General features: G+C 65.6%; 1 protein-coding gene across 4 annotated transcripts in view; it reads left to right on the top strand.

Annotated features, from left to right (window-relative positions):
* Positions 1-17,346, top strand: part of OTOF (otoferlin) — an 82,372-nt gene that overhangs the window by 64,125 nt on the left and 901 nt on the right. For 2 of the 4 annotated variants that reach the window (XM_089326698.1, XM_089326699.1), the window contains 30 exons: positions 117-225; positions 561-741; positions 827-947; positions 1,412-1,512; positions 1,621-1,711; positions 1,856-1,972; positions 2,190-2,342; positions 2,576-2,765; positions 2,858-2,982; positions 3,263-3,397; positions 4,065-4,226; positions 4,409-4,528; positions 4,883-5,044; positions 5,150-5,312; positions 5,726-5,796; positions 6,900-6,929; positions 7,952-8,083; positions 9,639-9,705; positions 10,710-10,846; positions 10,921-11,055; positions 11,213-11,350; positions 11,502-11,629; positions 11,725-11,895; positions 12,099-12,259; positions 12,833-12,975; positions 13,324-13,412; positions 14,164-14,262; positions 14,805-15,046; positions 15,257-15,435; positions 15,522-15,622. In XM_089326698.1, the coding sequence (XP_089182824.1) occupies positions 117-225; positions 561-741; positions 827-947; positions 1,412-1,512; positions 1,621-1,711; positions 1,856-1,972; positions 2,190-2,342; positions 2,576-2,765; positions 2,858-2,982; positions 3,263-3,397; positions 4,065-4,226; positions 4,409-4,528; positions 4,883-5,044; positions 5,150-5,312; positions 5,726-5,796; positions 6,900-6,929; positions 7,952-8,083; positions 9,639-9,705; positions 10,710-10,846; positions 10,921-11,055; positions 11,213-11,350; positions 11,502-11,629; positions 11,725-11,895; positions 12,099-12,259; positions 12,833-12,975; positions 13,324-13,412; positions 14,164-14,262; positions 14,805-15,046; positions 15,257-15,435; positions 15,522-15,622 (3,953 nt within the window). Of the gene's footprint in view, positions 1-116; positions 226-560; positions 742-826; positions 948-1,411; positions 1,513-1,620; positions 1,712-1,855; positions 1,973-2,189; positions 2,343-2,575; positions 2,766-2,857; positions 2,983-3,262; positions 3,398-4,064; positions 4,227-4,408; positions 4,529-4,882; positions 5,045-5,149; positions 5,313-5,725; positions 5,797-6,899; positions 6,930-7,951; positions 8,084-9,638; positions 9,706-10,709; positions 10,847-10,920; positions 11,056-11,212; positions 11,351-11,501; positions 11,630-11,724; positions 11,896-12,098; positions 12,976-13,323; positions 13,413-14,163; positions 14,263-14,804; positions 15,047-15,256; positions 15,436-15,521; positions 15,623-17,346 lie in introns of all 4 variants that reach the window. The other 2 variants (XM_089326695.1, XM_089326697.1) reach the window with 1 other exon arrangement.

The raw sequence follows: 17,346 nt of genomic DNA on the forward strand, positions 1-17,346 counted from the left end.
TTCAGGGTGTGGACTTCCTAGGACGCCCCACCATCAGCCAGGGGACCTGAGGGAGACGCTGTGAGCTGCCGCGTCCCCTCTAAGGTTCAAGGATGGTTTGAACTACCTCCCCACAGAGCTGCACCGGGAAAATGGAGGAATTCTTTCTATTCGGAGCCTTCCTAGAGGCCTCCATGATTGACCGGAAGAATGGAGACAAGCCGATCACCTTCGAGGTGACCATAGGTGGGTGCTGGGCTCACAGCTGGGGGCCACCAGGCTTAGCGGCTGTACCCAGCCTGGCAATGGGAAACTTGGCCTCTTTTCCCTGTGTTGGCCTCACGGCACCTTTGGTGGGGGGGTGGAGGGTGCACACACTTCATGGAGAAGAAGGAAAGAGGAAAGGAGGGAGGGGGCATCCCTGGGGGCTGGATAGGAGACTGTGGGGACAGCCGCCATGTCCAGAGTGGGCCTCACTTTCCCTCTTCCGGCCCCAGCCCCAAGGCAGCACTTGGACTGTATAGCATGTAGGGCCTGGCAGGGAAGGCCGCTGGGCCCTAGAATGTCCATTCTGCCTCCAGGCAACTATGGGAACGAAGTCGATGGCCTGTCACGACCCCGGCGGCCTCGGCCCCGGAAGGAGCCTGGGGACGAGGAGGAAGTGGACTTGATCCAGAACTCAAGTGACGACGAGGCCGATGACGGCGGGGACCTGGCCTGCGTCTCCTCCACTCCCCCCATGCGGCCCCAGATCACAGACAGGTGGGACCCGCCTCCCCCTCTCCTGTAGCCTGGCCCTCCACCTCCCCAGGCTCCCAGACCTCAACCTCCCATCTCCTCTGCCCAGGAACTACTTCCACCTGCCCTACCTGGAGCGCAAACCCTGCATCTACATCAAGAGCTGGTGGCCGGACCAGCGCCGCCGCCTGTACAACACCAACATCATGGACCACATTGCTGACAAGCTGGTCAGGGCCGGCCGGGAGGGGGACAGGGGCGGAGGAGCAGGCACTGCCAGGGGCCTGGCCTGCAGGGCACAGGCCCACCTGCCCAGTTCTCGCCATGGAACTGGGGCGGCTGCAGGGATGGCCTCGGCAGCACCTCTGCTCCGCCCTGGATTTGGGGTGGAGTCCTGGGGCTCCCTGGAGGCGGCTGGCCAGCCCCCCTGTGTGTAGCCTGCCCCAGGCCCTCCACTGTAGCCTTGATTGCTGCCCAGAGTGCCCGGGGCCGCAGGCAACTCAGAGATAGTCTTCCTTCAGGGACCCAAGAGCCTGCCAAGGCCAAGGTCTCCAGGTTCTGATTGCAGAGCCCAGGACATTGGCCTCGTCCCCGTGAAGCTAGGGGGTGGCCCTGTGAGGGGCCCCGAGGGAGGGGGCATCCACTGAGGCCGCAGGGGAGGGCGCGGCTCAGCGTGTGCCCACCCCGGCCGCAGGAGGAGGGCCTGAACGACGTGCAGGAGATGATCAAGACCGAGAAGCCCTTCCCGGAGCGGCGGCTGCGGGGCGTCCTGGAGGAGCTGAGCTGCGGCTGCCAGTGAGAGGGAGGGCCGCGGGGGGGGCGGGGGGGTGGCGGGGACCCCCGCCTGGGCCGGGAAGGGGAGGAGGCTGCCACAGACTGAACCCTGGCTCCCCACACCCCCAGCCGCTTCCTCTCCCTGGCTGACAAGGACCAGGGGCATTCGTCCCGCACCAGGCTGGACCGAGAGCGCCTCAAGTCGTGCATGCGGGAGCTGGTGAGGGCGTGCGTGCGCCAGGCTGGAGGGTGGATCTGCTTGGGAAAGGGGGACTTCTGCCTCTGAGGTCACAGCCCCGGGCACCCTGGCCTGAACAGTCCCCCCACCAGCAGCTGAGCTGCCCTTTCCTGCACTGCCCCTCAGGAGAGCATGGGCCAGCAGGCGAGGAGCCTGCGGGCACAGGTGAAGCGGCACACGGTGAGGGACAAGCTGAGGTTGTGCCACAACTTCCTGCAGAAGCTGCGCTTCCTGGCAGATGAGGTGGGGGGCCTGTGGGACGGGGCCTGGGCTGCATGGCAAGGGGTGGTCAGGACCCCCAGAGGCCCCATGCGCTGATGGCCTCGGGTGGGGACGGAAGACCCAGCCACCGGGACCCTTCCCACATAGGCCCCCGTCCCTCCTCACTCTGGCTGGCCCTCAGGGGCCAGTCCAGCCCGGTGAGCCCCCTGACCAGCACCCCACGCCCACCCGGCCCCAGCCCCAGCACAGCATCCCTGACGTGTTCGTGTGGATGATGAGCAACAACAAGCGCATCGCCTACGCCCGAGTGCCCTCCCAGGACCTGCTCTTCTCGCTCGTGCAGGAGGAGATGGGCAAAGACTGCGCCAAAGTCAAGACGCTCTTCCTCAAGGTGCCGGGGTGCAGGGCTGCGTGGGCGCCGCCCCCAAGTAGCACGCGCTCAGGGAAGGGCTGCAGAGGGCAGCCAGCAGGCTGTACCCCACCCATCCCCTTCTGCCCTCTGAGGTGTCTGTGAAGGGGCAGGGGGGCCCTGATCGAGGCTCCCCACCAGCCCCCGGGGCCCTTCCCCACCACCCTGGGCCCTGGCAGCCGTGAGGCTCCCCATGACCCCGTGCCCGCCCCCAGCTTCCGGGCAAGCGGGGCTTCGGCTCGGCGGGCTGGACGGTCCAGGCCAAGCTGGAGCTGTACCTGTGGCTGGGCCTCAGCAAGCAGCGCAAGGACTTCCTGTGTGGCCTGCCCTGCGGCTTCGAGGAGGTCAAGGCGGCCCAGGGCCTGGGCCTGCACTCCTTCCCGCCCATCAGCCTGGTCTACACCAGTGAGTGAGGCCTCGCTCCCGGCCCTCACCCTGGGAGGGGCCGGAGGGGTTGCCCGGTCTGCAGCCTCAGCCCGCTCCCTGCCCGCACACAGAGAAGCAGGCCTTCCAGCTCCGAGCCCACATGTACCAGGCCCGCAGTCTCTTTGCTGCCGACAGCAGCGGGCTCTCCGACCCCTTCGCCCGCGTGTTCTTCATCAACCAGAGTCAGTGCACGGAGGTGAGGATGTGGGCCACTGGGGAGGCCTGGGGGTCTGCAGGGTCCTCAAAGAGCCACCCTGCAGGTGGCTACAAGCCCCAGTCTCCCTGGAGCAGGCTGCGGCTTTGATGGTGGCCATGCTCACAGGGCAGGGAACCTGCTGGAAGGGGCTAGAGCAGACCTCGCCTTAGCCTTGACTTTGAGGTTTCCGGAGGAGGCTGGGAACCTGGCCCCTGGTTCCCTGGGAGCTGCGGTGACTGGGGCAGGCTCCAGCCCCGTTTCTCCACGCCCCACACTGCAGGTGCTGAATGAGACCCTATGCCCCACCTGGGACCAGATGCTGGTGTTTGACAACCTGGAGCTGTATGGCGAGGCTCACGAGCTGCGGGATGACCCCCCCATCATTGTCATCGAAATCTACGACCAGGACACCATGGTATGGGTGGGCCCTGCCACCAGGGGCCCCCACCAGTACCACACCTGCCCTGGTTTCCTGCACTCCACCTGCACTGCGCAGTGCCAGCCACCTGCCCGCCCACCCCAAAGCTCCTCTGCTGGGAGTCTGGGCCGCCGACCAACCCCTCCAGTGGCTTCCTAACAACGCTGTGGGCCTCAAGGGGTCTCAGGAGCCAGGCCAGGGCATCAGCACCTCCTGGCCCGGACAGAGTACTGGGAGATGGGCAGCAAGTTCTGCTGGCACCAGCCTCCCCTCCACACACACACACACCCGGGCCTCATCAACTCCATCCACTCCTGCTGCAGCCTCCCAGCCCCCACGTAACAGCCTCCCAGCTCTCCATGAGGGGACCTGGAGGAGGAGTAGAGGGTCCGGTGACCCCGAGAGTTGGGAAGCCACCCCAGAGGACTCTGGATAAGAGGCAGGAGGACCTTCCATCTGGTCCTGGGTCCTGGGTCTGCCATTCACTGACCGCTGGCCTTGAACACGTCTTCAGTGGGCCCTGAGGCTTGGCTTTCCCATCTGTAGAATGGGGTGGTCATGCCTGCCCCTGTGTAACTTATGGGGCCAAGGTGAGGACGAGGGAGGGAGTAGGTGCAAACTTGAACAGCAAGCGCCAGAGGCCACAAGCTGTTCACCCTGTTAGGGCAAAGCCGACTTCATGGGCCGGACCTTCGCCAAACCCCTGGTGAAGATGGCGGACGAGGCGTACTGCCCACCCCGCTTCCCGCCCCAGCTAGAGTACTACCAAATCTACCGCGGCAACGCCACGGCCGGAGACCTGCTGGCTGCCTTCGAGCTGCTGCAGGTGGGACGCCACGGGGGAGGCTGTGGGGAGTGCTGGTGCCTGGGGGGTCTCTCCCAGGGTTTCTCAGGGTCCTGCAGCCCTTCGGCCTGCTCTGTCTCCCCTGAGCTCATGGCAAACAATTCATGGGGAGAGACCCCTCCAGCCCCCCACCCAGTGTGTGACCTGTGACCCCTATCACCCAGATCGGGCCAGCAGGGAAGGCCGACCTGCCCCCCATCAACGGCCCGGTGGACATGGACCGGGGGCCCATCATGCCAGTGCCTGTGGGCATCCGTCCTGTGCTGAGCAAGTACCGAGTGGAGGTGGGTGAAGGCCACTGACTGCCCCCGCCTTCCCCACACAGGCTTCCTGGGTCTCCCGCCCCCACTTCCTGTTCCCCTCACCTTCTCTGCACCCAGCACTGTTGGTGGACACTCAGCCCCTCATCGTTCAGATCTGGAGACTAAGGCCCAGGAGAGGAAGGGGCTCGTCCAAGGTCACCACCAGCAGCCAGCAGTGTGTGCCAGGGCCACTCGTGACCTCCCTGCCATGCCCTCCCTCCACAGTGCCCAAGGCCAGCTGTCCCGGCCCCACCCTGCCCTCTGAGATCTGTGCTCTGCACCACCACCCTCTCCTCCCTGCCTGAGCCGCGCCCTCTCCTCCTCCCCACCTCCTAGGTGCTGTTCTGGGGCCTGCGGGACCTGAAGCGGGTGAACCTGGCGCAGGTGGACCGGCCGCGCGTGGACATCGAGTGTGCAGGGAAGGGGGTACAGTCGTCCCTGATCCACAACTACAAGAAGAACCCCAACTTCAGCACCCTGGTCAAGTGGTTTGAGGTGGTGCGTGCCGGCCTGGGGGTGGGGGTGGGCAGGCAGAGCTGTGTGCGACCCGTGGGGCTCCCCCGGCCCCCTCCTCTGAGGCCCGGGCTCTGTGCCCCACCCCAGGACCTCCCCGAGAACGAGCTCCTGCACCCACCCCTCAACATCCGCGTGGTGGACTGCAGGGCCTTCGGCCGCTACACCCTGGTGGGCTCCCACGCCGTCAGCTCCCTGCGCCGCTTCATCTACCGGCCCCCGGACCGCTCCGCCTCCAGCTGGAATACCACGGGTATGGCCACGGCCACGGCCACGCCAAGCCCAGGCCGCCCTCGCCAGCCAGGCAGGGCACCAACGCAGTGCCAGAGTTGGCCCCAGGGGCTGGGGGAGGGGCAGGCCCTGTTCTGGGAGCTGAAGGAGGCTGCCGGGGCGGCCCTTCGCCGAGCAGAGAGAGCGGCAGCCCGCAGGTCTGGGCAGCAGGGCTGAGCCAGGCCTCCACCAGGCTGTCCGGCCCCACCACCCTCCGCCTTCTCTCTGGCTCGCTGACCCTCCTCAGGCCCTTCTTTCTCCCTCCATGGCCCTCCTCCCACCTCAGAAAGCTCCAGAGTCAGTTCTGGGCCCCTGCTCCCACCTGCCCCCAACCCTCACTGCTCCTCCGCTGCCTGTCCCGGGCTGCTGTGCGATGGGCCCCCGTCTCACCCTCAGGGGAGGTCGTGGTGAGCATGGAGCCCGAGGTGCCGGTCAGGAAGCTGGAGACCATGGTGAAGCTGGACGCGGTAAGACAGCGGGCCGGCGGGGGCGGCTGTGGTGCCGACGCATCATGTGAGCCAGGCCGCTGTGCCCCCAGAGGGAAGAGCGTGATCACGGCTGCGGGGTGCGATTGTCAGGGCTCACCCTCCACGCCCCTCCATGCCGATGCTGTCCTGGGTCCCACACACCTGTGCATACAGGTGTCCTGTGCATATGCCTGAGGCTATGTGTGCACAGGGACAGAGTGCACAGGAAGAATAGAGGTGCACCTGAGGCGAGGGAGTCCTTGTGAGACCTTCAGGGGAGGGCGGGGCGGGGGCTGCCTAGAGCCGTCGCCCTGGGGTCGGGGGGCTGCTCTCCACCTCCCACTCCCAACTTCGGCACTGCGGGCAGCTGGGGCGGTCCCCCACATCTGAGGCCTGAGCTCACTCAGAAATGACCTCCCCTCAACCGGAAATCCGTGGCCCCAGGGGACCAGGGTGGACAGCGTGGGCGCTGGCCACGCTGTCAGGAAAGGAGAGCCATGAGTCCTGGTCCACGGCCCTGGGTGGCGCTGCCGGAAAGGTGTGCTCCTTGGGGCTATCGGAGGCCAAGGCCCCTGCAGCCCCCGAGCCACTCTCTGGCCACCTGCTCCCTAGTTTCTGGTCACCACCAACACAGCACAAGTGACCCTGGCCAGAGCTCCTGGTCCCACAGCCCTGGGCCCTGGCGAGGTGTTGTGGCCGTGCCTTTCCCCACCATGTAACTGCACATATCAGCTTAATCGTGACGCAGCCTGCCTGGGAGGGGGTGGGAGAGAGCGAGGCTGCAGCTGCCCCTGCAGAGCCAATACTGCCGACCCTGTGTGCGTGCTGGCATGGGTGCCCTGGCCCCCATGCGGACTCAGTGGTGCTACAAGTGGGTACCGAGGGCAGCCAGGGCCAAGGCCACCTCCCTAGAAGGGCTGAGGGACAACGGCAGCCTGAAGAGAGCCTGGCGGAGCATGCAGGAGGTGCCCTTGTTAGCACCAGGCTGGCCTGGTGGAGGGCACTCGTGCCCGGCCCCACTCCCTAGGCCAGGCACTGCCTGTGGCCCGAAGGCCCCGCGGCTGATCTGCCCCTGCCCCTGTCTCATTGCTTCTCCTCTGCAGGCTTCTGATGCTGTCGTCAAGGTGGACGTGGTGAGTACAGGTGCCACTCAGGGGCTCTGGGGCGAGAGGGCCCTAGGCTGGCTGAGCCACCCTGGCCCGGGCCGCTTGGACTGGCACAGTTTTCTGGAGAGGCTGGGCAAGCAGCCACAGTCCGCTATCACCACTGACTCACAGTGGCAGGCCGTGACCCTCCCAGGGCCGCAGCAGTGTCCTCCCCACAGAGCCCTGAGCCTCGACGTCAGTGCCCCTAGCGTTCATGAGGGCCAAGGCTTTCCTGCAGCAGATAGTCAGGGTGGGAGGTCCCCGGGATTGTCTGGGGCCAGGATGGGGGTCCCCAGGATTTCTAGGGTCAGGATGGGGGTCCCCGGGATTTCTAGGGTCAGGATGGGGGTCCCTGGGGTTGTCTAGGGTCAGGATGGGGGTCCCCGGGGCTGTCTAGGGTCAGGATGGGGGTCCCCGGGGTTGTCTAGGGTCAGGATGGGGGTCCCAGGGCTGTCTAGGGTCAGGATGGGGGTCCCCGGGGCTGTCTAGGGTCAGGATGGGGGTCCCCGGGGTTGTCTAGGGTCAGGATGGGGGTCCCAGGGCTGTCCAGGGTCAGGATGGGGGTCCCAGGGCTGTCTAGGGTCAGGATGGGGGTCCCCGGGGCTGTCTAGGGTCAGGATGGGGGTCCCCGGGGCTGTCTAGGGTCAGGATGGGGGTCCCAGGGCTGTCCAGGGTCAGGATGGGGGTCCCAGGGCTGTCTAGGGTCAGGATGGGGGTCCCCGGGGTTGTCTAGGGTCAGGATGGGGGTCCCCGGGGCTGTCTAGGGTCAGGATGGGGGTCCCCGGGGCTGTCTAGGGTCAGGATGGGGGTCCCCGGGGCTGTCTGGGGTCAGGATGGGGATCCCTGGGGTTGTCTGGGGTCAGGATGGGGGTCCCTGGGATTTCTAGGGTCAGGATGAGGGTCCCCAGGGCTGTCCAGGGTCAGGATGGGGGTCCCCGGGGCTGTCCGGGGCTCTGGAAAGGGTCAGGGCACAGGGAGCCAGCAGGCCTCTTCGCCCGGCCCACCCACAGGCTGAGGAAGAAAAGGACAGGAAGAAGAAGAAGAAGAAGGGCACCTCGGAGGAGCTGGAGGAGGAGGAGCCGGACGAGAGCGTGCTGGACTGGTGGTCCAAGTACTTCGCCTCCATCGACACCATGAGGGAGGTGAGGTCTTGCACGGGCTGGGGGAGGGGGCCACCCAGCCCACCCTGGGCCCCCAGCAGTCCCTTCCTGCTCCCCTGCAGCCCCAGCCCCTCCACTTCCATTCGTGTGAGCCCAGAATGGCCGTGGCCCACCTCCGGGAGGGCCCGGTGTTCCCCGGCTGGTGGCCCCACCTGCCTTCCCGGTCTGGCTGTCCCCATGTGCTCATCCACTTGTTCCCAAACATCTGGAGTCTGTGATGAGGCAGACACTGCACTAGGGCCTGTGGAACCAGAAGATGCCAAACCCACCCTGGGGAGCCCCAGATTAGCAGGCACAGGAGACATATGAGCGGTTGCATACTGGGCGATATCGATGGCAGTTCAAAGCCTGGGGGAGGCAGGGAAGGCTGCATGGAGGAGGCGACCTTAGGAGAAAAGGAGAAGGAGAAGTGTGTTCAAAGACCAACAGGGCCCAACGGCCTCTTGGCAGCACTTCCAAAGCTTCCTCATTCTGTTCGGTTTACATCTTGGTCACCGTCCCTGTGGAAGGTTCTTCCCCCGTCGCGTGTCTGTGGGTTCTGCCCACTGAGCCAGATGGAAGCTTCATGAAGAGCGCGTGTCCCTCCTCTTGTCCGTGCTTGCTCAGGGCGCTCCCTGAGAGGCCGAGTGGCCAGAGGGCCACATGCCTGCACACCCTCCCTCCCCCAGGGTCCTTTCCGGAACCCAGGCTGGGTGTGGCGTTTGCCGTCCGTTAGCTATGGCACAGAGTACGCAGCAGGGGTGGGGTGGACGAGACGCAGGTTCCCTTCGCTCCCAGCACATCAGGGAGGACAGGCCACAGGCCAGCTGCTGACCCAGCGGGGTCGGGTCTCCAGTGGGTGGGGTGGAGATGGCTGCCTTCGTGTCCTAACTCCAGTGCCCAGGAAGGGGTGGAGAGGAGGCAAGGCTCGTCCCCTCCCTTTCTGGCACTAAGCCCAGCCCTTGCACGCACCTCTTCCCCTTGCCCTGGCCAAGGGAGGCTGGGAAATGCAATCTTTGCAAGCTGGGTGTGTGCCCAGCAAATGTTGTAAGAACAGGAGAGTGATAACGGGCCAGCCGGTAGGGTCCTCCCCAGCATCGCCCGCGTTCACCTTGCCAGCCGGGAGCTCCAGGAGGCGGCCTGGTCGCCTTCTACTCCTGCAATTTTCATGTGCTGCCACCAGGTGGCGGTGGCGACTTGGGGGAAACTGGTGATTGCCCAATGGGTGGTGCAGACTTAGATAAAGAAAATAAGGCACGTTTTCTTACTCAATATTTTCTGCATTAAAAAATAATATCGTCATGAAGCAGCATTAGCATGATATATTTAAGTGATACACGGTTTCAAGATTCACAGGCCGTGTGTACAGTAGTCGGATTGTGCACATCATCAAGTTTTCAAACCTGCGTTAATAGAGCACATGAAGAAGTTGAAATGCAGCAGGAAAGACCCTCTGCTCCCAGCAAGCCTCACTCTAGACTGGTCCAGGCTGCAGTTTGGAGTCAGCAGACCCCTCCCCAGGAAGCCCACCCTCCCATGCTCCCCTTATTTTTGGCAGCAACTTCGACAACAAGAGGCCTCGGGAGTGGACTTGGAGGAGAAGGAGGAAGCAGACAACACCGAGGGTGAGCCCTGGGCCCGGCTCCCACCTTCCCCACCTCCCAGGGCCCTCACAGCCGCAGCAGGCAAGGCCAGGCTCTGTCGCGCAGGCCAAGACCCCATCTGCAGCGGCTGCCACGCTGACCGCTGGCCGGGCAGCACCGCAGCAGCAGGTGCAGGGTGGCCAGGCTGGAGGGGCCCCGGCGTTCAGCCCGCCCGGCCTTTTCCAGGCCTGTCCCATGGAACTGTGTTCAGGGGTGTTCTGGAGCGAAGCCAGGGTCCCGGGGGCAGATCAGTGCGGGAAGTGCCGCTCTTCCAGCTTCCTGTGCTGTGGCACTTAGAGCCTTGAGCACGCACATGGCTGTGGAAGTCTCTAGAAGGAAGATACGGCATAAAATGCTTCCCCGGCGGGCACTTGCCTGCTCGCATGTCAGAGCGCCCCAGTGGAGTCCTGGCTCTCCACTTCCGGTCCAGCTTCCTGCCCTGCACACCTTGGGGGCAACAGCTGACGGCTCGAGCACCTGGGTCTGTGCCTCCCACACAGGAGACCCAGACTGAGCGCTGGGCTCCTGGCTTTGGCCTTGAGCACTTGGGAACTAAACCAGCAGATGGCAGATGTTTCTCCGTCTGTCTCTCTTTCAAATACAATGAAAATAAGTGTAAAAAAAAAAGTTAAGTTTATCTCCCCAACCTGCTTGACCACAATACCCCTTTTCCTAAATTACAGCAGCAGTGCCGGAGCCTGGTCTTCCACTTCCTGCCGTTTGGGAAATGCCTTCTTAATGACAGGGACACGGGGCGTGGCACGGGGCAGCGTGCGGACGCCTCCCGGCCGCAGCCTGCCGAGTGGCGCCCCGGGTCCACGCGCGCTCCCAGACGTGACCTGTCGCCCCTGCTTTACAGATGGCCGCACTGAGGCCCAAGAACTTAGATTAGTGAGGTGCATGAGCAGCGGAGCGGGGCCTCGAACCGGGGCCTTCCCGCTCTGCCAGCTCCCAGTGCTGACCGAGGCCGCGTCTGCCTCTGCCAGGCCTGAAGGGGCCCGTGAAGGGCAAGGACAAGGCGAGGGCTGCGAAGGAGGAGAAGAAGAAGAAGACACAGGGCCCCGGCCCTGGCCAGGGGCCCGAGACCCCTGAGAAGAGGAAACCCAAGATTGATGAGCTGAAGGTGAGGGGGTAGGCGGGGGCGGGAGGCCGCGGGCGCAGGGGCCCTGGCCCAGGCCTGACGCTGGGCTGGCCCAGGTGTACCCCAAGGAGCTGGAGTCCGAGTTCGACAATTTCGAGGACTGGCTGCACACCTTCAACCTGCTGCGGGGCAAGACCGGTGATGACGAGGACAGCTCCACCGAGGAGGAGCGCATCGTGGGCAGGTTCAAGGTCAGGCCCCGGCCCCTGCTCCTGCCCTGGCAGCTCCAGAACCCCTGGGCCTCCCCAGGACCCAGCCAAGCCGGATGTTCCGTGCCCTTAACACCTTGGAAAGCCTCCCTGCCCGTGCCAGGCGGACCTGCACCCTGAGCCTCGCGCCTCGCCGCAGGGCTCCCTGTGCGTGTACAAAGTGCCACTCCCAGAGGACGTGTCCCGGGCAGCCGGCTACGACCCCACCTACGGCATGTTCCAGGGCATCCCGAGCAACGACCCCATCAACGTGCTGGTCCGAGTCTACGTGGTGCGGGTGAGCCCCCCGCCCAGGAGGGACTGACAGCCCAGGACTGGGAGGGCCCCGGGGACGTCGCCCGGTCTGAGTGTCCGGCCTCGGGTCCCCTGCTCCTGGCCCCACCCTCACCACCACAGCCCCTGCTCAGGCAGCCTCCTCCCCACCGCAGGCCACAGACCTGCACCCGGCCGACATCAACGGCAAAGCTGACCCCTACATCGCCATCCGGCTGGGCAAGACGGACATCCGCGACAAGGAGAACTACATCTCTAAGCAGCTCAACCCCGTCTTCGGGAAGTAAGGCCTCTGGGAGGCCCCGCCTCCCCCCCCCCCCGGACCCCCAGACCACCTGCCACCCGCCCCGCCCTTCACTTGCCCCTGACCCCTGCCAGGTCCTTCGACATCGAGGCCTCCTTTCCCATGGAGTCCATGCTGACGGTGGCCGTGTACGACTGGGACCTGGTGGGCACCGACGACCTCATTGGGGAGACCAAGATCGACCTGGAGAACCGCTTCTACAGCAAGCACCGCGCCACCTGCGGCATCGCTCGCACCTACTCCACGTGCGTGCGAGGCCAGGGCGGCGGGGCGGGGGTGGGGGCGGGGGCGGGGGCAGGGAGGGGCTGTTGCGCAGAGCACGGGGCTTTGGGAAGGTGCACTAGTGTGTGGTTTGTGTCCCGGGCCCAGAACTGGCCAGAAGCAGCTGCCCCTGGGGCCGGCCCTGTGCCCACTGAGCCCCGCCACACCTGTGTGTCCCCTCCCACAGGCATGGCTACAACATCTGGAGGGACCCCCTGAAGCCCAGCCAGATCCTGGCCCGTCTCTGCAAGGAGGGCAAGGTGGACGGCCCCCACTTCGGGCCCCCCGGGAGGGTGAAGGTGGCCAACCGCGTCTTCACCGGGCCCTCGGAGATGGAGGACGAGAACGGTGAGGGGGCCTGGCACAAGGCTGCCTGGGCGAGGGGCGCCCCACACCGCCCTGGCCCAAGCTGGGCCTTGTGCACCCCTGCCCGGCACCCAGAGCCCCTGGCACCTGCCCAGTCTGTGCCCTCCCCCGCCTTATCTAGCACTCTCGCCACACCCCCATGGCATAGGAGGTCACCCCCACGGAGACCCAGCGAGTTTCAGCGACCTGCCCACGGCCAAGGAGCTGTCTGGAGACACAGGGAGGGTGTGGGCTTGGGTCCTTCCCTCTCCAGTGCCTCATGCAGCCCTCACTTCCCCAGGGGATGGGGAGTGTCTGTGCTGGGAACTTGTGCCCGCCCCCTGGGAGATTCCCCCCTCCCTGGCCTGCTCACGGCCCAGCAGGGCTCTCTGGTCGCACAAGGAGCCAAGGGCACAGACCTCAAAACCTTGGCCAAGCCTCTGCCCCTCTGTGCCTCAGTTTCCCCAATAGTAAAATGGAGGTGGGATGGACTGGGGATGGCTCAGCAGGGCTCCTTTGTGCCATTAAGTGCGGGACCGCGGCACAGGTCTCCTGCTTCTGTGCCGGCACCCACAGGTCAGAGGAAGCCCACAGACGAGCACGTGGCGCTGTCCGCCCTGCGCCACTGGGAGGACATCCCGCGCGTGGGCTGCCGCCTGGTGCCAGAGCACGTGGAGACGAGGCCGCTGCTCAACCCTGACAAGCCAGGCATCGAGCAGGTGACGCTGGCCTGGCCAGGCCTGGGTCCTCGGGCATTTGGGGGAGGGGGCTCCTGTGCCAGCTCCGCAGAGGCAGAAGCAGGGCTGGGCGTGTCTGCCACTTCCGGAAAGCCTGGAGCCTCAGCCGCAGGGTAACTTGGTGACAGGGGTCTGCTCCGGGTGAGAGTCACAGCAGCCAGGGAGGCCGGCGTCTCCCGCAGAAGCCATGATTGGCTGCCGGTGACGTCACAGGGATTCCTGGCGGCCAAAATGAAATGGATGTCCTCAACAGACAGGGTTGGGGGTGAGGAGAGCCCACATTCTGGGTGGAGGGGGGAGTCCCTGGAGACCTGCACACCCCTTCCCCAGGGCCGCCTGGAGCTCTGGGTGGACATGTTCCCCATGGACGTGCCGGCCCCTGGGACGCCTCTGGACATCTCTCCCCGGAAGCCCAAGAAGTGAGCGGCCCAGGGCCCAGTGCTGCTCCCCCCACCTTGCCCTACCTGCCCAGCCCCTTTCCACCCAGCCCCATCCTCCCTGGGGGACTCGGGCCCAGATGGCCTTAGCCTGTTGCCAGCTCCCCAGGCCCTGCATGTGACCGCCTGGCCTCATGGGGGAGGAACGGAGTGGCAGGGCCTACCCCTATGGGACCCCCTTGCCCTGTGCTCTGCAGAGGGAGAGGGAGACGAGCACCCTCAGCTTGGGTGTGACCTCACACAGACACGTCCCTGTGCACACACACTCCTCACACACACATGTTCACAAGTCCTACTCACATACACACATGCATGCACACAGACACATCCCCATGCACACACGCTGCTACTTACACACATGTGTTCACACAGTCCTACTCACAGACATGTCCCCATGCACACAGACACATCCCCATGCACACATACTGCTACTTACACACACGCGTGTTCACAGGGTCCTACTCATGTACACACACGTGTGCACACAGGCTCCTACTCACATGCACATGTGTGTATACACAGACACGTCCCTATGCACACACATGTTCACACATACACTCCTGCTCACATGCACACAGCCACGTGCCTGGCTGACCATCGCGCTCCCCGGGGCTCCCCTGAGGCCCATCAGCCCCAGGCCCTTCCTGGCCAAGCCCCCAGGGCCCGCCCGGGCTGCCCGGCCTCGCGCCCCTGCCGCCCCTCCCAGCCGCTCAGCAGCCCCGCGTGCCGGCAGGTACGAGCTGCGGGTCATCGTGTGGAACACGGACGAGGTGGTCCTGGAGGACGACGACTTCTTCACGGGGGAGAAGTCCAGCGACATTTTTGTGCGGGGGTGGGTGAGCGCCTCCCACTGGGCGGGGGAGGGGTGCGGGGGTGGGTGAGCGCCTCCCACTGGGGGGGGGTGCGGGGGTGGGTGAGCGCCTCCCACTGGGCGGGGGGAGGAGGTGCGGGGGTGGGTGAGGGCCTCCCACTGGGCGGGGGGGGTGCGGGGGTGGGTGAGCGCCTCCCACTGGGCGGGGGAGGGGGTGCGGGGGTGGGTGAGCGCCTCCCACTGGGCGGGGGAGGTGCGGGGGTGGGTGAGCGCCTCCCACTGGGCGGGGGGGGGTGCGGGGGTGGGTGAGCGCCTCCCACTGGGGGGGGTGAGCGCCTCCCACTGGGCGGGGGGGTGCGGGGGTGGGTGAGCGCCTCCCACTGGGCGGGGGGGGGGGTGCGGGGGTGGGTGAGCGCCTCCCACTGGGCGGGGGGGGGTGCGGGGGGGGGTGAGCGCCTCCCACTGGGCGGGGGGTTTGTGCGGGGGTGGGTGAGCGCCTCCCACTGGGCGGGGGGGGGTGTGGGGGGGTGGCGCGCTTGGTCCGCAGCTGTGGCGCCCTGCAGGTGGCTGAAGGGCCAGCAGGAGGACAAGCAGGACACGGACGTGCACTACCACTCGCTCACGGGCGAGGGCAACTTCAACTGGCGCTACCTGTTCCCCTTCGACTACCTGGCGGCTGAGGAGAAGATCGTCATCTCCAAGAAGGAGTCCATGTTCTCGTGGGACGAGACCGAGTACAAGATCCCCGCGCGGCTCACGCTGCAGATCTGGGATGCCGACCACTTCTCCGCCGACGACTTCCTGGGTGCAGAGCGGGCAGGGCCGGGTGGGGGTAGCAGCCGGGGTCCGTGTCCCGCCTCTCCCCCCGCCCCCCCTCCGCATGCGCTGTGGCTGACAGCCGTGGCCTGAGTTTAGTGCAGGCGGGAGCAGCAGGGAGGGCGGCCGAGTGGAGGCGCTCGCTGAGGCCGCGGGGCTGCAGAGCCGTCACCCAGAGCTGACCGGGCGGTCACTGCAGGGGCCATCGAGCTGGACCTGAACCGGTTCCCGCGGGGCGCGAAGACAGCCAAGCAGTGCACCATGGAGATGGCCACCGGCGAGGTGGACGTGCCCCTGGTGTCCATCTTCAAGCAGAAGCGTGTCAAGGGCTGGTGGCCCCTGCTCGCCCGCAATGAGAATGACGAGTTCGAGCTCACGGTGGGCAGCGGGCGGGGCCAGGCTGGGGTGCCAAGGGCTGGGCACCAGCCCCGGGCGCTGGAACCTGCCTGTCCTGTCCTGCACAGGGCAAGGTGGAGGCTGAACTGCACTTGCTGACGGCGGAGGAGGCGGAGAAGAATCCGGTGGGCCTGGCCCGCAATGAACCTGACCCCCTGGAGAAACCCAAGTGAGCGCCCCACCCCGCCACCCTGGCTCCTGGGGACTCTGGGACAGGAAGGGGCAGCCAGAACCTTCCCACCGTCCTCCCCTCACACCCAGGCCCCGGCCTCCTCCCTCCCCTCTCCTCCCGCTCTGAACCAGAGGAGGGGCTCTGGGCGCAGGGAGCACCGCCCCTCCCAGGGACGCCCTCATCCAGCAGAGGCAAAGGCTGCCCCTGGTTTTTGCCAAAGGCAGGCAGCTCCGATGGTGGCATGGGTGGCATGCAGGGCCCCAGCCGGCGCAGGCTGCCGGGGAAGTGCTTGGAACTGCACCGCGTGGCCCGGACGGGCTTCCCCAGGCGCAGCCAGCCCAGCCCCAACCTCACCTGGTTCTCGAACCCTCCGGGCTGCCGCTGTTCCGCGGCACACGAGCCACTGGCTCTGCCTGACGCTGCTGCCCTGCCGCTCGCTCTGTCCCGCTGCTCTGTGCCTGGCTCCCTGGGCAAGACGTGAGGTCTGCGTGTCTCCCTGCTGCCTGTGGCGCACACACACACACAAGTACATACATAAGCACACATGTGCATACAAGCACACATACACAGCAACTTTCACGTTTTTATTTTTGTTTAAATAATTTATTTGAAAGGCAAGGGTAGAGTTAGAGGAGAGAGAGACACACACACACCTTCCATCGCCTGGTTTACTCCCCAAATGGCTGCAACGGCAGGGCTGTGTTAGGCTGCACCCAGGAGCTTCTTCCAGGTCTCCCTCATGGGTGCAGGGGCCCAGGCACTTGACCGTCTTCCGCTGCCCTCGCAGGTGCACTAGCAGAGAGCTGGATTGGCAGTGGAGCAGTCAGGACTGGAAGCGGCGCCCAGATGGGATGCTGGCATCGTAGGCCGAGGCTGAACCCACTGTGCCACAGCGCCAGCCCCAGCCCCAACTTTCATGTTTTTAAAGCTGACTCATCAATTCCCAGAACTGGAAGTGACTATTTTACATTTTTACTTACTCGTCAGAGAGGGGAGGCAGCTCAGCAGAGTCCCAGAGAAACAGGCGGAGCCTGTCAGTCCAGCGCGCTCTGCACCCCAGCCCTGGCTCACACTGCCCTCCGCCAGCTCCACAGGCGGGCGGCAGGAAGCTGAGATACGGACAGGGAAGGGGTTTGGCTGGGACCTGCCAGCGAGTCGTGCCAAGGCTGCTCCCAGCGCGGGGCCTCCCAGTAGCTCCATTGGATTCTTACTCTCTCAGCCACCATGCCTGTGTCAGTGCCCCACGCACCAGCTCTCCAAGCGAGGCTCTACCGTGAGCCCCATTTTATAGAGAAGTCAGGGCTCAAAGAGCCACAGCTGCAACTTGAAGCCAGGTGTCCTCTGCCCAGCGCCTGCCCCATGGCTCCCCTTGCACGGAGCCCAGCTGGGGGAGCAGCCCAGGCCCTCCAGGAGGGCAGGGCACTCGTTCGAAAAGCCCCACCAGCGCGCTGAGCCCCTTGGCAGGGCCTGCCGGGGTCGGAAGTTCTTGTTCATCAGGAAGAGGTTGAGCAACACCGTGTTGGGGTGCGGGTGGGGGAGGAAGGGCGGGCACTCGGATCACACACCGTGAGCTGCCGTGGCCACCTGCTTTCGAACAACTACAAGGGCCTGCAGCGGCCAGCCCCATCGCTGCCCGTGCTCGCATAGAGCCGTCCAGGCCCCGGGGGGGGGGGGGGAGTGCAGGAGTTCCTGCAGAGGGCACAGGGCTTTGAGAGCGGCAA

This window comes from Oryctolagus cuniculus, chromosome 2 (assembly GCF_051225735.1).
Source record: "Oryctolagus cuniculus isolate XC-2025 breed Fujian yellow rabbit chromosome 2, ASM5122573v1, whole genome shotgun sequence".
Classification (NCBI taxonomy): Eukaryota; Metazoa; Chordata; class Mammalia; order Lagomorpha; family Leporidae; genus Oryctolagus; species Oryctolagus cuniculus.